The 16,015-nt window shown below is 39.6% G+C and overlaps 2 protein-coding genes across 13 annotated transcripts in view; both read left to right on the forward strand.

Moving 5' to 3' along the window:
* LIMS1 (LIM zinc finger domain containing 1) overlaps positions 1-5,584 on the forward strand; it is a 68,016-nt gene extending 62,432 nt beyond the window's left edge. For 6 of the 10 annotated variants that reach the window (XM_072933136.1, XM_030279304.4, XM_030279297.4 and 3 more), the window contains 4 exons: positions 1,035-1,083; positions 3,170-3,245; positions 3,499-3,690; positions 4,081-5,584. In XM_072933136.1, coding sequence (XP_072789237.1) covers positions 1,035-1,083; positions 3,170-3,245; positions 3,499-3,646 — 273 coding nt within the window. In that variant the 3' untranslated portion in view covers positions 3,647-3,690; positions 4,081-5,584. The remainder of the gene's footprint in view (positions 1-1,034; positions 1,084-3,169; positions 3,246-3,498; positions 3,691-4,080) is intronic. The other 4 variants (XM_072933143.1, XM_072933165.1, XM_030279289.4 and 1 more) reach the window with 1 other exon arrangement.
* A 3,384-nt stretch (positions 5,585-8,968) lies between these two features.
* RGPD4 (RANBP2 like and GRIP domain containing 4) overlaps positions 8,969-16,015 on the forward strand; it is a 33,579-nt gene continuing 26,532 nt past the window's right edge. The window contains exons 1-6 of one of the 3 annotated variants that reach the window (XM_030279208.4): positions 8,969-9,253; positions 11,719-11,786; positions 12,323-12,434; positions 13,318-13,470; positions 14,316-14,546; positions 14,992-15,137. In XM_030279208.4, coding sequence (XP_030135068.4) covers positions 9,179-9,253; positions 11,719-11,786; positions 12,323-12,434; positions 13,318-13,470; positions 14,316-14,546; positions 14,992-15,137 — 785 coding nt within the window. In that variant the 5' untranslated portion in view covers positions 8,969-9,178. The remainder of the gene's footprint in view (positions 9,254-11,718; positions 11,787-12,322; positions 12,435-13,317; positions 13,471-14,315; positions 14,547-14,991; positions 15,138-16,015) is intronic. The other 2 variants (XM_030279217.4, XM_030279202.4) reach the window with 2 other exon arrangements.

A 16,015-nucleotide genomic window follows, 5' to 3' on the forward strand; every position in this document is an offset into this window, starting at 1 on the left:
CTACCTGCGTTTGGAGGCCCCAGTGAGTGGCATGGGTTTCCCTGCAGCTGCTGCTCTAAGACACTGTGTGTTGATATATGCTATTGCTCAGTCATTAGGCTGATAAAGACTTGCAAGACTAAATTTGTCAGAAGACACCCTCTAGTGACTGCTTGCATTTATGTAGAAGTTACATGTGGCAGCACCACCCCTCTACAGATGCCCTTGGATGGGGAGTCCACCCCATGATGCATAGACATATTTTTCTTTGGAAGCCATCTGTGTCATGTCACATTCACCTCCCTTGCCTACATAAATACATGAGGAGGGGTTACACCTGGGAGTTGTATGGCATCTGCTAATTACAGATGGATTCTTAATTGGTCATTAGTGATGAAGGGCAGATGATTGGTGCTGGCACATGTGCAGACTGTAAATGCTGTGACGTTCACAGTAATAGTGTTGCAGCTAGGATGGGCCAGGTATGTACACCAGTCAAGAGCTGTCTGTAGAGTGGATGTCTTTTCCAAGGTTAACTACTACAGTAAAAAAAACATACATGAAGCTTTTGGCACTTCTTGTTATATTATGGACAAATGTTAAGCCTGGAAAAAGAATTATTATTTTTTGTCTGAAATTTTCCTTTTTTAATAACGATAGAATTTTCTTACAGTTACAGTAATACATTGTTTTAGTCATGCATGTTAGTCTAAATGTCACATTTTCTGGTTAGTAACCATATGTATATGACACCAACTGCTGTATTTCAAATCTTCGGGATTAGAGAAATCTTGAAACAAAACAAAATCGTACTTACAGAGAATCAAAGGTAGATAAATGTTTTCATCTTTAATATTAGTAAGACTTCTTGTGATGAGATGATGCAAAATGTACTTGGAAAATCAGACCAGACTTGCCAGCATTCTCTTTATTTCACTGGAACAAACAGGAAAGCAATTGTGCCCATCAGCTGAAACAGTTATTTTGCTAGTTTGATAAGCTACCTTCAACAAAATCATTATATTAAAAATGTATTACTTCTCTTTCCTCTTCAGCTATTTGGTGATGTTTGTTTCCATTGCAACCGTGTGATTGAAGGAGATGGTAAGCACTTCCCTGTTTCCTTAAGGTTCCTTTTTGATGGAAGTTCTCTTTAAAAGTGAAAGTAAGGGGGAAGCAGCCTGGTTTTCATTAAAACAAAAACAGATGTTCTCTTGGCCAGAAATTAAATTAGAAGGGATTAGTCAGAGACCAAATGGTAGGAAAACCTACCATCATTTCATGATGGTAGAAGACCATCCCATGGCCAAAGAAAGCTGTGAAACCCCTTAGTGATATGTAGAGGCCAGAGATGCTGGAAGATGCTCAGAAGTGGCTTCCTGCCACAACACCTTCAAAAAACAACACATGCAAGGGTAAGAAGGAGCATACAGGCATCTCCACAAATGAATTGGTGGATCATGAGCCAAATTTGAAAAAATATTTAGATACTGAAAGACATAGGTGGGCACTGTTAGGAATTTTTTTTTAATGCCTTATTCACATTATCCTGGAGATATTTACCTATCTATTGCAAGCACCTGTCTTGAAAATCTAGGCTTATGATAATGTCACAAAACCAGGAATGATAAGACTTGGAAACATATGTCCTGAAAAGGCAGAACTGCAAGTAATTTGTTTGTTTTGTTATTTTTTGCTTGGGTTTTTGGGGAGAAGGGGGTGGGTTTGAGTTTGGGGGGTTTTTTGGTTTTTTGTTTGGTTTTTTTTTTTTTTTTGATAACTAGCTCTGATAAAATGCTGAAAGCAAATTATTCTTCCTGAAATAATGTAACATTATGTGCCTATTTACCCATCCAAAGTAAATACTATATTAGCCTCATCTAAGCCAAAGGCATTAGCAAAGTAGGAGGAAGCTTCTAACATTCAGAAAGTGACACAAACTAGTTTATAGTCATGTAACTATAGGGTAAGACATAGATTCTGTAGATGTGCCTTCCCTGCATTTTCTGGACCACACTATGCCTTCAGAATGACAATCGAAAATGCTTTAGAGGAACGAGTCCTCATTTTCAGGAAAATTCTACAGAAATGAGCAGAAATTGAACTTTTCTGATAACTACATCTCTGTATGATTCTAACATTTCACCATATAGTCCAACACCCGTATTGTAAGTTTTGGTCTCTGGACTGAAAATAATACAGTATACACGAATTTCTCTTTTCTGTGTATGTCTTCAATTGCATTTATTCTTTCATTTTTGCACACAAATTTTGAGTCAGCTGTCACAAATTTGGCATCCAGTATTGTTCTCTGTTGGGTGAAACAAATATCTGTAGCAGCAGTTTTCCAGGAGGGTGTTTATGACTGCATTACTGAGGATGCTTGGGAGCAAAGACTTTCACCTGTCTAGTATTATGCTGGAAAGTAGTGGAATAACTGTGTATCTGTGGACATGCTTGCCCCATAGTGCAGGAAAAACCCTCTGAGTGACAATGCTTTGATACTCCTTATTATTGACAAAATACTGTGAGAAAAACATTGAGAGATCGAGTGAGAAAAACATGGTAAGAAAAATATTGTCCCGCATTCTCTTAGGAAAATTTTGGCAGGGGAAACTGAAAAGCTGTACTGAAAGAGAGAAAGAACAGGAACTGGATTTACCTACAGAACAAATAGGAAATCATTTGTTTCTCTTCAAAGCAAAGGTAGTGCTGATTTACCAGCAGTGTCCGACTGCTGGCCTCACATTATTTACTTCAGCTGGGCAAGTGCAACTGTTGATTGCAGTGCAGTCTGAACTGGATCTGAGAAATAAAACTGTATGAAAACATAAACACAATTGTGCTGGATTGCTCTTCAGCTGGAAGCATTTCCTGATTAAGTTGGAACCTAGCCTCACAGAACCATTGCCTGAGATCAGCTGGATATGAGATGAAGTGGAAGGGAAAAATAGGAGACAGAAATAGGTTAAGCTGGTCTTGCCTCAGGGACAGCTGTATCAATGCTTCACAGTCCTGCTCATTACACTCTAAAATGTGCCTCGTCAGTCTGGCCATGTTATTATGGTCCTTAATACTTGATACAAGAATCAATGACTGTTCTTCACATCTCATGAATACATAAACTTAAAATTTTTGTAATCACTTTTTATTGGTAAGGCTAATGATTTCTTTTTTCCCATCTCCCTAGTTGTGTCTGCTCTGAATAAGGCATGGTGTGTGAACTGTTTCGCTTGTTCAACTTGCAACACTAAGTTAACCCTCAAGTAAGTTTATGGATAAGTGTGATGTCTTCAACACATACCAGTGATTCTCTTCAAAGTGTAGGTGTTGCTGTAGTGTAGCTGTTACTATATGAAAAACATGTAAGCAGCATCAAAGGAATAAATGTCTCTTTCTTCCTCTTGCTCCACTTGGTACTTCCCATCTCTTTCGGCTGTCTCCTCAGGTCTTCCTTCAGTTAGTCTTCCTAACTCTTCTCCTTTTCCATCCTTTATTTTTTCTTGTTTAACTCTAAAGGGATAAGTTTGTTGAAATTGATCTAAAACCTGTCTGCAAACACTGTTACGAGAAAATGCCAGATGAATTTAAGCGACGACTTGCCAAACGGGAACGTGATGCAAAGGAGAAAGAGAAGCAGAAAAAGAAAAAGCCAATCTGTTTGTAAACTTCTTTTCCTTCTCACCGTCACCTCTGCTCCTTTCTTCTGTGGTTAGTCCTAAGGATGGTTTTTTTTTTGCACTTTTGCATGAACTTATGGCAGTCAAAACCAAAATATCTTTCACGCAACTGCAACTTGAAATACTAACTTGTTATTCCATTAGCTTATGTTTAGTCTACAATTAGATTTGAAAGGCTTTCTAAATTACACAGTTAATAAATATGAGCTTTTGGGCAAAATCTGCATAACTTACTCAACAGGGTATTGTAATCACTGTTTACAGTGTATATAACTTGTAAAAGTAACTTAATGTATTTGTATAAATTGGGGGGTTAATTTTTTGCTTATGCACATTAAATAGGAGAATTTTTTTAAATTCTTTTTTTTTCACTATCTTACCTGCTAAAACTTTGTCTGTTTCTTTTGCTTTGTTGTTTTAGGAATAAATTTGTTGAGTTTGATATGAAGCCTGTCTGCAAAAAGTGTTATGAGAAGTTTCCTCTAGAGCTGAAGAAAAGACTGAAGAAATTAGCTGAAACTTTGGGAAGGAAGTAAAGGCTTCATCTGCTCTCCTCTTCCTTTGTGAAAATCTTACAGATACTACTTGTGGGGTACGGGGGAGTTGCTGCTTTAGGGCTGCAGTCAGACAACAGATGCTGATGCATGCCTTCTATCAACCCAAAATATATTAAGACTCTCTGTTCTTTATAAATGTATGCTTACTTGTTGACAAAAATAAATACTAGGTCACCTGAAAGGTTTCTGACCAATAATGCCATTGTACTGATGCAGGTGGCCCATTCTGTACCCTAATTCTCTGTGGAACTCTTCAGAGAGAGAAAATTTGCTTGTGAACACCACCTGTGAAAACAAACTTTGCAAATATCCCCAACTTTCGGGATGTGTATTGTCATTTATGTTAGTGAAGCTATTAACCTTCATATTAAGCATGCAGACAAAACTCACCCAGCTCAAGTGATTTGGGCAGGGAACCAGTACACTTTGCATCATAGAAAAATTCACACTTGGATTTCAGGCTGAGTCATCTCATTAAGGAGCCTTGTTTCAGATGGTTTGAAAACTATCAGATTTCTAAATACAGCCACTGTACAAATGGCATACATAAAATGATAAAAATGATAGATTATGCTTACATAATGATTGTTTCTACATCAGGCTTAGCATGAGATACTTATATAAAAAATGTATTCCTATTGCAAGAAATGAGCATACTCAAAACTACTTGAATTTTGCTATATTCCACTTAAAATAACACATTAACTTCTATATATGCTTTTGCATTCTATTTACTTTTTGTGCCTTATTCTGCTGGACCATACATAACAGTTTACCATTATATATATATAGTTTTATATTTTATTTCATATTTTTATGCAGAAACTATAATAGAAGGTATTTTCAAAAGATAACATACTTTGCCTTAATTATACAGGATGCAAGAAATATTTTATTTGAAATGTGAACATGTGCATTTAAAATCTAGCTTCTAGACTTCACTGATTTTCAGAACAATACTGAAAATGTGTATTTCAATTAACTGGCAATATTACTTTTACACCACTGTGTGTAAATATGCAAGGTTTGATCCTGCTAGGATCTACTTCTTTAGCCAGCCATCCTCAAGGACTGAGTTTACAAATAATAAAAATTCTTTATAACATACATTTAATTGTTTTATATTATTGATTTCTGTCCATGCAAATTTGTTTTATTTTTCCCTTTCTTATAGAAAATACAGGTACTTAGGTCTTCTTGATGGTACAAAGTATGCAAACTTTTTTTTTCTTTTTTGTACATTAGTGACTTAAACAGATTTTATGTCATTACATTACAGGAAGTAAAACTTTCTTTCCTGTTTATGAAAAATTAGTTACTTTAAAACATCTGCTTTCCTGTGTCATCAATAAAGGCCATGTTATTAAACCCTGTATTACCTCTTATTACCTCTCTGGAATAAATGCTTGAGATGCGTGGAAGAGCAGTAAGGCTCTCTTGGATCCCTGAGTTTGTTACCTGTGACTATGTAAATACTTCCTTCTTATCCTGATATAAAAGAGACATATTCCTTTCCTAAAGGCATATTTGACTGTATGCAGTTCTAAGGTTCATAAAAGAAACCTTATGTTTCTTAAGGTTTATGTTTGTTTCATAAGGAATAGCTTGATTCTTGTGGATATTTTCTGAATTGGCATAGTTATTAGGTTTTCCTAAAGAAAGTATTTTGTCTGAGTGTAAAACATACATCCTCCTGTTAACTTTTTCTCTCCTGTTTTCACTGTAATGAAGCTGTCTCCTAAAACTTCCAGTTTATTGCTAGATAGGGTATTTTTTTACTATTTTATCCTATATAATTATTGAATGGGATAATATTTATAAATGTAGTCAGTCCCTGACCCTGTTGAAGACTATAAAAGCTTAAAATGTCCTCAAAAATTATTTACTTAACTAGCACAATAACCCTTTTGGAATTTTGGACTGTGCCATGGATTCAGTAAACCACACACACTCTTGCTTCCTCCTGAAGTCAAAACTGACTTCTAGGTTTTCATGTTACACTGACTGTACATCTCCTTCAGCCTATGTGTGCTCAGCCTTACGGCTCAGAGCTGGGAAGGGTCAATAGCCCCAAAGTTGAATGGCAAGACCTGGCTTATATTCCCATTGTTCAGAGTTACATCCATCTGCAGTACAGTGGCCTCAGATTTCCCCTCCACTGCCCTTGGGGCCTGACACAGGCTGGGTTTTTCCGTTTCCAAGTTCCTGATGGTGAATGCTTCACCAAGGCAGCACCTTCTGTTTCATGAACTCTAGTGTGTGTATGTCAGACCCCACGATGTAGCACTCAAAGCATCTGAGGGTACTTCAGGGTTCAAAGCCTGATGAAGTATGGAAAAATGCTGGATGGAAGGGACCACTAGAAATTGGCTAGCCCAGCCATCTGCTCAGAGTGGGTCTAACTTCAGAGTTGCATCAGTGCAGAAGGTCTTGCTTGGCCAAATTGTGAACATCACCATGCAAGGAGATTTCACAGGCCTTTGTGGATAGTATGTTCCAGTGCTTCATCACCCTCATGGTGAAAATACTATTACTGGAGTCCTATCTCAAGTGGAGAGTTCCCCAAATCCATACTGCTCTCTTGGGAACTTTGTCATGAACTGTCATTGGTCTACTACCCCAGCACATGGTCATGAAGAGGATTAGTTTAAAGGAGTTGCAAAGCAGAGCCAGGGAGCAAGCTAGCAATTAGGCAGCCTGGACAATTACATGTCTAGTATTGAAGCTCACTTCCTGGCCCAAAGTATTATAAATATTTGAGTAGCTGCACATACTTTCCTAAAAGAGGCAGAGCCTAGTACTGTTTTTCTACCCATGACCCCTATAAGGTCTGTCAAGGAATCCGTGAGCCTGAGATTTGGGAATGGATGCTTCAGAAGCTTTGTCCCTTTCTGCTGCATGGATCAATTAGGCATGGGCAAGAGAGGTTCCTTTAGAAAGCCTGGTCAAGCTGGCAGTAGGGAGCATTCCAGAAAGCCCAGTGGATGGTGCCGGCAGTTGCACATCCTGTGTTCAGTTCCAATGAGCACAGTCGGGTTGCAGTGACAGCTCTCGAGCCAATGCTGTCCTGCCTGCTCCTGCGACCACCAGGGACAACATAGAGGGTGCCACTTCTACAGCAATGGGTGAGACAGTGACCAGTGCCAAAGTACTGGACCTGGTCTATATGAAGGCAATTTCCCATGCCTCCCCATCAGCTGAAGGGCAGTAATATTCTCCAGTGAGTCAAGTAAACTCCAATGTTCCTCTCTGCACCAGCACCAACACTTCTATTACTTGGCCTGGCAGGTGCAGATAATAAATTGTTTGATAATCCCAGCTGCAGGCATACCATTGGAAGTACAGAGGAGAAAAAAAATGATTTTTTTTTTTTTTGGTGGAATTAAACCAAACATCTAAATAAATCATTAATAGAAGAAAGAATAAAAGAGAGGATTAATTCTTTCAGTCAGGATCTTACATGGATGATGCTGGTCTTAAAGAAAAAGTTGGCTATGTTTCCTTATTTTTCCTGCAAAGAGAGTAAGAGCTGTGAGGCTGTCAGTATATTTTAGGTGTAGCAGGAATTCTGTGACTGTCAATGGGTTGTTTGAGATTGAGAACTGGAGAAATATTTAATTACATTTCTTCAGAGACATGGCCCAGTGGCCTCATTTTGACCAAAGCATCTGAACTGGCAGGAAAGATGGCTAATTCCAGTGAGTAGACTCAGGCTTCCTGCTGGGAATTTCACCACAGGGCTCATCCTTGAGCCACCAAACCTGTAAAACTACAACTTGCAAATCTGTCCTGCCTTGAGGGTTGCTGGTCCATATTTTAGTCCATGTTCCCAGCTGTGTTTTAGGGCTTAATTGTTTAATTATACTATCCACAGTGCCTGGGAAAAAAGGTTTCTCATCACAGCTGCTACAATATTTGGAGACTCATTTTCTAGAACATTGGATCTCAGTAAGAAGGCCCTTATGCTTACAGATTAAATTTATAGTTGCTCTGAACCACAAAATATAGAATCAGAGACTATTACAGATTGGAAGGGACCTTAAAGATCTAGTCCCAAGCCTCTGCCATGGGGCACACTTCCCACTAGGCCAGATTGCTCAGAACTCCATCCAACCCAGCCCTGAAAACTGCCTGGGATGGGCAACCCGCGCCAGTGCTTCGCTACCATCACAGTGAATAATTTCTTCCTTGTATCTAACCTATATTGCCCCTCTTATAACTGTACCCATTACTCCTTGTGCCATCACTACAGTTCCAGACAGAGTCCCTCTCCTGCTTCCCTGTAGGCCCCTCAGATACCAGAAGGTTGTCATGAGGATTTCGCAGAACCTTCTCCAGGCTGCACAGCCCCAAATTCCTCAGCCTGTCTTTGAAGGGGAGATGCTCCAGTCCACCTGTCAGCTTCGTGTCTCTCCTCTGTACTCTCCACGTCTCCGTGGTCTCTCCACGTCCTTCTTACGGTGTGGGTGCCAGAATCGTTACTTAGCTTTTGGTTATCTAAATATAGGTCCATATATATACACATATATAGAGCATATTATTTAGGTAATGTTATCACCATCTATATTTTTATATATTACTCAGGTGAGTTGATTGTATTTTTAGGTAAGTAAATGCCAACACTTGGTTTCTCACATTTTTCCATGACAGATTTTCCACCCCAGCGCCCACCGCCTCCCGCTGCTCACGCGCATGCGCAGATCCGGCCGGGTCCCGCCCCGGCCCGGCCGTTGATTCGGGGCCGGGGGGCGGGGGCGCGCCGGGGCTGCGCGCGCCGCACGGCTGAGCGGGAACTTGCGTAACGCGCGGCGGCAGCGTCGCTCCTGCGCTTCCTCCTTCCTTCCCTTCCCTTATTCCCTCCTTCCCCTCCGCAGGCGCCGGGCCAAGGCCGCCGGGCCGACCGGGAAGGCGCGTTCCGCCGCGACAGAGCCCGGGTGCGGTCCCCGCCGCCGCGGCGGCGCCATGATGAGGCGGACGAAGCCCGAGGTGGAGCGCTACGTCGCCTCCTTGCAGGCCGCGGCTCCGTCGCCCAGAGAGGTGAGCGCGGCCTCGCGTTGCCCGCCCGGGGCGGGCCCGGGGGCGCTGCGGCCGCTCCGTGCGGCCGGCGTGGGGCCATTCCCGCGGCCGCCCCGCGTGGGGCGCTGGAGGCCCTACCGCGCGTCCTGAGGGACCTCTCGTCCGGGGGGCCCCGCTGCCGCCGGGCCGGGGGGCAGCCGCTCTCCGCGGGCTCCCCGCGCCGAGCCCGGCGCCTCGCTGCTGGGGCTTGGGCTGCTTGGCCCGTCCTCGACCTTGGCGGTAAGAGGAAAAAGGATCCCTCTCTGACGGGATGTCTTTTTGGAGATACTCAAAACCCACCTGGACGTGCCTGTATCCCGTGCCCTAGGTGACTGAGCCATTGCAGGGTGTTGGACTAGATGATCTCCCGAGGTCTCTTCCATTCCTGACTGTTCTGATATTCTGTGAGTTATGGTGTCTTTGGGAGTATTTCTGAGCACGTAATTACTCAGGGTCTCTGTAAATCGAGTGAGGTGGGGGAAGCTGAGGAAGGGCCAAAGGGTTTGGCGTACTGGACGGGCTTTCCCGACCTGGGAGCAGTGGTTTGCTAGAGCTGTGCACCTGTAATTTACAGCTGGTAAACCCTAGTGTAGTTTTAGAGTCCATCAGTTCTCTGAGTACAGACTTCTTCAATTTTGTAGGAGTTTAGTTCCTGTATTTTCTGAGTTTTGTTTCTCAGAAAAAGATTCCCGGGTTTCCTTCTCTCAGAAGAATCTAACCAAGGAACATGTGAATCACTTTCAGTTTCCTTTTATGTGTTGTGTCACTAATATTCTTGTCTTCCTGGCAGTATTAGGAGAGGAAGAACTAGGAAAAAAATAGTCTTTCTGTTGTATTTTAGTAACTGGCCAGAAGGATGAGGACCTCTGCATAACTTGTTACCATTTTTCATTGTATCTGGAAAAGGATCACAGTGAGCAGTCTGATGCAGTTCATGGGATCTATTTAATCCTGAAAGATCCTGTTCTACTGCTCTTGAATTGATTTTTTTTTTTTAGTTAGAATATTCAGCACTATGTTCTATAGTGTGAATACATCCATGTTCACCATTATGCAGTAGGGCCTTTATGTGGGCCATCATCATTATTTGTATCTCTTTCCTAACAGCAACAGAGTTGTTCTTTGGCTTAATTGCTTTGGATGTTGGTTAGAGCAGCCAATGGCAAAGGCATTACTCTCAGAATCATAGATGCTCTTTAATTGTTTTGATGTTCCTACTGAGCTCAACAGCAAAATAAATCTTCTGTTGTGTTTAAGACCAGCTGGTGCATATTTACTTGTTTAGGTGGGTTTTTTTTGGGTTTTTTTTTTTTTTTTTTTAGTAAGTAATGCTTACAACTAATTGTATAAGCACAGTCACTGGTGGAAAATGTTACTGATTTTCCTGTTGTGTTGATTTTAGGAGGGGGGTGCTTATAAGGCTGCAGAGCATTTATTTTGAGGTTTCCTTTCATCCATGTTTAAAAGAAGATGCCAAATGCAGCTCTACTCTGACATGCTTCAGTGTTTCCCTTTTATAATAGGCTTCAAAAATACAGTCTGGAAACTTGAGGTATCCTAGGAGGCCTGCTTTAATTTTTAAATGCTTCTTAAATTTTTGCATGAATAACAGTGGTGAGAGAGGGAGGGAGACTTATAATTCAAGTGAATTCATAATATCCACACTTATTTGGAATCACAGATGTAGCTAGCTCCAGTATTTTTTTGTTCAAAAGCAAAACTGTTTTTGAACTGATGTTGAGAAGTCAGGCTTTACATTTGGTTTACTTCTACTTTTTTGCTTGTAACTCTGTCAGTACTTTTAACTCACTCCTTTCACTTTTCCTCCCCATCATGCTTCTGCCACCTTGGCTACTTTGTTAACTACCTTGTAACAGAAAGATTGTTTCACCTCTTGCTCCAAGGGTGTTTTTGTTAAAATTATTTTAGTCAGAAATCAACTACTGCATAAATGCATTTTTTACCCGAATTGAGAATTACTTAAATGGAAGTTGCTTTTTCCTCAAGTATACTTAAACAGTAGTGTCTAATGGCAGTACACTCCAGTAGGGCTAAATGGCAGATCTCTCTGGATTTGTAGAATATCTTTTTTCCTCACTACATTGCAAAGCAATAAACTAAATGTAGATGACACTATTCTTCCACTCTCTTTAATGAGTGATGTGTGAAGTACCGTGTATATAAAGGCTTGTTGTTTTCCTCTCTTGTTATCTCTATCTTCTTAGTAGCCTTTTTATATCAAAAACTTTTATTCTTTTCATTCTTAAAACTACATCTTTCAGAAATTAACTCTTATATGTGATGGATGGATGGATTTGAGTTGATAACATTGTCAGATTCAGTCACTTGAGTATTAGGCATTGCTGAACAGAAAGGTCACTCAATAGGGATTTACTTTTGAAGTACCGAATGTCTAAAGTGTGCTTGTTGTCATTTTTCTCCTTCAGAAATCGATGAAAGGATTCCTCTTTGCTAAGCTGTATTTTGAAATAAAAGAATATGAACTTGCTAAAAGGTAATATGCATTGACGGACATTTGTTTTTTTGTTCTCTAAAGTGTAAAAGGAAAGCTTTGTTTATATGAAGTAGACCAGAGAAACCAAGATTAATATCATGCTGCTTTAAGCTAGCAGTCAGTGTGGACATTGAGTGCTATTTAGATCTTTGTAAAACAATAATTTAAAAGAATATTAGCTACATAGTACTCAAAAAACTTACCTGGCTGAAATGGCTGGTTTTTTGCTCATTGTATTGAATAGTTTTTACCATTAATATAAATTCCTGCTTTCGTTATTTTTATCAAGGGAAATACTGGCTGGTGAGTAAGTAGCATTTGTACAGGTATAAACCACGTTGCTGCTTACTTAAAGGTCCTGACAAAGTGCCTGGAACAAAACATGTCTATACTTCTGTTGTCTGGCCAAAGCATCTAGAACAAAATATGTCTGTGTGTGCTGTATGAAAGGATAAAGTTGCCATGAGAGCTTGGGTGGGAGGGGGAATGTTAGTGAAAAATGCTGGTCAAGTAATTGACTTTTTTCCCCTTCATAGATACATATCTACATACCTCAATGTACAAGAGAGAGATCCCAAAGCACACAGATTTCTTGGACAAATTTATGAAGCTGAGGGTAACATAGAAAAAGCTTTTGGGTGCTACAAGGTAAGTACTACATTCAACTACAACCCCTAATGTTCTGCTTTATTCCTTTAAAACCCTTCTGTGACAGAACATTCTCAAAGCCATGGAAGAAAACATGCTCCTGGGAAGACTGTTTCATACACATTTGACAATGGAAAGCACACGAAGCACTGCAGAGAAGATTCTTCACTTGATATTGTTTGCTTCTGTAGTATATTTTGAAGTTGCATCTTTGTTTTTTCCTCTGGACTTGATCTTTGTGCTACCTGGCCCAAGTTATGCATAGCCTTTTGGACTACTATCATAGAATCCTGTAATGCAAACTGTCATGACAACTGGAATTTAGTTGCTATTAGAAAACTGCAGGCTTACTATGTTTTTTGTTTGGTTGGTGTTGAAGAGGGCAGCTGTAGAAGGGAGGCACAAATCTAATATTGGTTAGGTAAGCATATAAATGTCAAATTTCCAGTTGGATTGCCTTTGTTCTGGTTTCAGAGAGAAAGATGTGCTCAGAAGTCTGGCCATTACATATCTATCTATTAAGTGCTATCACACTTCTTAAACTGTCTTAATTTTTTAAATTTTTTTACACCTGGCTAGACTAGAGGTTGTTATAGTCCTGCTGTCTGTGTATAGCAGTAGCTAGTGATAGATGCAGCAGAAATGGTGCTTGCATTATTTCTCTTCTGCTTTTCTGAATTTTAGCAGTTTTATATGGGTGCTGTAAACTAGTGGTAACATGTAGAAAGGTTTTTCTTATATACTCTGTATTTATAGATTGAACTAATTTGAGTAGCTGGGTATGTTTGCGGGGGTGTAACTCTTACCTGTTCTACATGGATCATAAGTTGAAGTTGCTTTTTTTTTTTTTTTTAACTCCTGTGTTTGCATGGTGGAAAAATAGCGTTCTGTGGAGTTGAACCCAACACAGAAAGATCTTGTATTGAAGATTGCAGAGTTACTATGCAATAATGATGTTACTGATGGAAGAGCAAAATACTGGGTTGACAGAGCTGCTAAGCTCTTTCCTGGGAGCCCTGCTATTTACAGGTTGAAGGTAAGTTCAAAATTACCTTTGTTCAAAGGCTTGAACAAACTTTCAGCACCTGTCTGGAGTGCCTTTTGCATGTGACCTCAAGCAAAACTCTATTATTGTAGCATCTTTAATATTAATTAGGTGTTACACTTCTAGTCTGACATTTTTGTCCAGTTTTAAAGGAAGCTGCAGCTGCATGCTTTCATACCCTTTCTAATGTGTCAAGCTTAATCCTCTTGCAAAATGCTGGGAAATTGTTATTTATCACAGTCAAGAAGCTAAAGACTAGACAGGTGTCACTTGTTCTTTCCATTGTGTCACTGGCAGGAAGGTAGCCAATCTGTGAACTTAGACTTTCTTGCTTTACACTGCTGTTTTGTTTTTAAATCTGTATTATGAGCATTTTTGTGGAATGTGAGAAATGCCGTAATTCTCAAATACCATGTAAATACTTTGCACAATGCAATGTCACTTTTGCACAAGTATGTTAATTTTGTGTAGCTTTTAAAATTTGTGTAATTTTGGGCAGCAGCCACATTGAAGTCTCAAGGTGTCTGGGTTTCTTTAAAGCAAGGTAGTCTATGGCATGGTGTGCTGTCACTGAACCAAATGTTTTGAGAAGCATGTCTCTCTCTTGATAAGAGGCAAATTCTTCTGAGGACTTTTCTTCTGTGATAGTCATATACATTTTTAAGTATTTGAGTATTTAATCAAACTTCATGTAGTACCTGAAAGCTATTAAGAGTACCCTAGCTAGAGCAATGTAGTCTGTGTAGTGGAGGAAAGAATGATACCTAGTACTATAGTTGCTCAAAAGACTGATGTGGTAAATTAAATATTAACATGTTCCCTTCATGTTTCAACAGGAGCAGTTACTGGATTGCAAAGGTGAAGATGGGTGGAATCAGCTTTTTGACTTGATTCAAGCAGAACTTTATGCAAGACCAGATGATATCTACATAAACATCAGACTAGTTGCACTCTATCGTTCAAATAACAGATTAAAGGATGCTGTGCTCCACTGTCAGGAGGCAGAGAAGAGAATACCTTTGCAGTCAAGCTTGGAATGGTGTTCCTGTGTTGTAGAGACATTTGAGGTGTTTAATCATATTTTGATCCTGTGGTAGTCTTCCATATCTTTTTACCTGGTCTATTTCTCTTAGTGTCCTTATTCTGACAGCTATTTCTCAAGGGAATTAACTCCTTCAAATGCAAGTCTACTGAAACCAGGAACTACAAAATCCTTCTTGTGTTTTTTTTTGTTTTTTTTTTTTTTAATTGGAATTTTCTCCCTAAAATTAAACTTTATAGAGCTATTGAGTTTCTAACTTCAAAAGCTGAGTTAGACACAGCAGTTCCATTAGGGATAAAATTGCTCAAACAAGTAGTTCCCTGGAATTTTGCTGCTGAAGAATATGTTAAGGTCTCTCCTGTGAAACTGGATTATGCAATAAATGCTTCTAGTGTGTTTTGGAGAAGTACTGCCCTTGTCTTCATGGAAGGATGACTGTTCCTTATCCTGTGATGAACTTTCTTCTTTAGGAATATCTGGAATCTTTACAAGACTTGGAGTATGATAAAAATAACTGGAGAACTATCAAGAAAGATCATCTGCTGGCCTATTCCAGCTTTGTCAAACTGAGACTTTCTTCTAGAGATGTTCAGGAGTGCAGAGAGGCACTTGAAAGGTACTGTTTAAACTTTTCTGTAATAAGAAAAAGCCCTCTAACAATTGTTTGGGGTCACATAACATCTGCCAAGCTTCTGTTTCACAGCTTTCTTGTTTTTGGATGGGAGAGGATATTCTCTGTACTGACCACCAAGAGTGGTTCTTACTGGGTGTGAACTCCAAGCTATCTTTTGACAGATGTTTAAATGGTCAGCACACAGCCATGGAGAAGACTCATTTATATCCTTGTACATTCTTTTCCTTTGATTAGAAAAATTGTTCTGTACTTCAGCTATTGACTAATCCAGATTTCCCAGACAATTGGAAAAAAACACTGACCCAAAGTACTCCAATCCAAACAAAACAACAAAAGTCTAACTGAAAAGCCAAAACTAACTCTTGTGTATTAACTTTGTCCTAGTCATTCTATTCTTAAATAACACAGCACACTGGAGTAATTAGGAACTTTGTGTATATAGTATAATGGGGAGGGAGGAAACCATCTGAAGCAAGAATAGCCTCCTTCACAGAAAACTGGTAGTGTTACAGCTATCTTAAAGGCTTACCATCTGTAGTGCACCTACAGTAGTACAAAACAGTGTTTGTAGTCAATAATTTGATTTAGATCTATTTCTTTCTTGCCATTATCTTTCCTTTGTTACTGGTTTTTACTAACTTGTTCCTCAGTAGTATAATGGCTGTTATATTGCATTCTGTAAAAATATTCTTGACTCTGTTAATCTTGCATGAGTATTTGAAGCAGTACAGAATGGATGAGCAATATTTAATGCCCCAGTACATTTTATTTTTCTCCTCTAACATTGGCCATGTTGGGTTTTCTGCTTCTGATTTATTAGAGTGTTTTGAGATGTTCACATCTGAAGCACTTCCAGATCA

The sequence above is a fragment of the Taeniopygia guttata genome, chromosome 1, assembly GCF_048771995.1.
Source record: "Taeniopygia guttata chromosome 1, bTaeGut7.mat, whole genome shotgun sequence".
NCBI lineage: Eukaryota > Metazoa > Chordata > Aves > Passeriformes > Estrildidae > Taeniopygia > Taeniopygia guttata.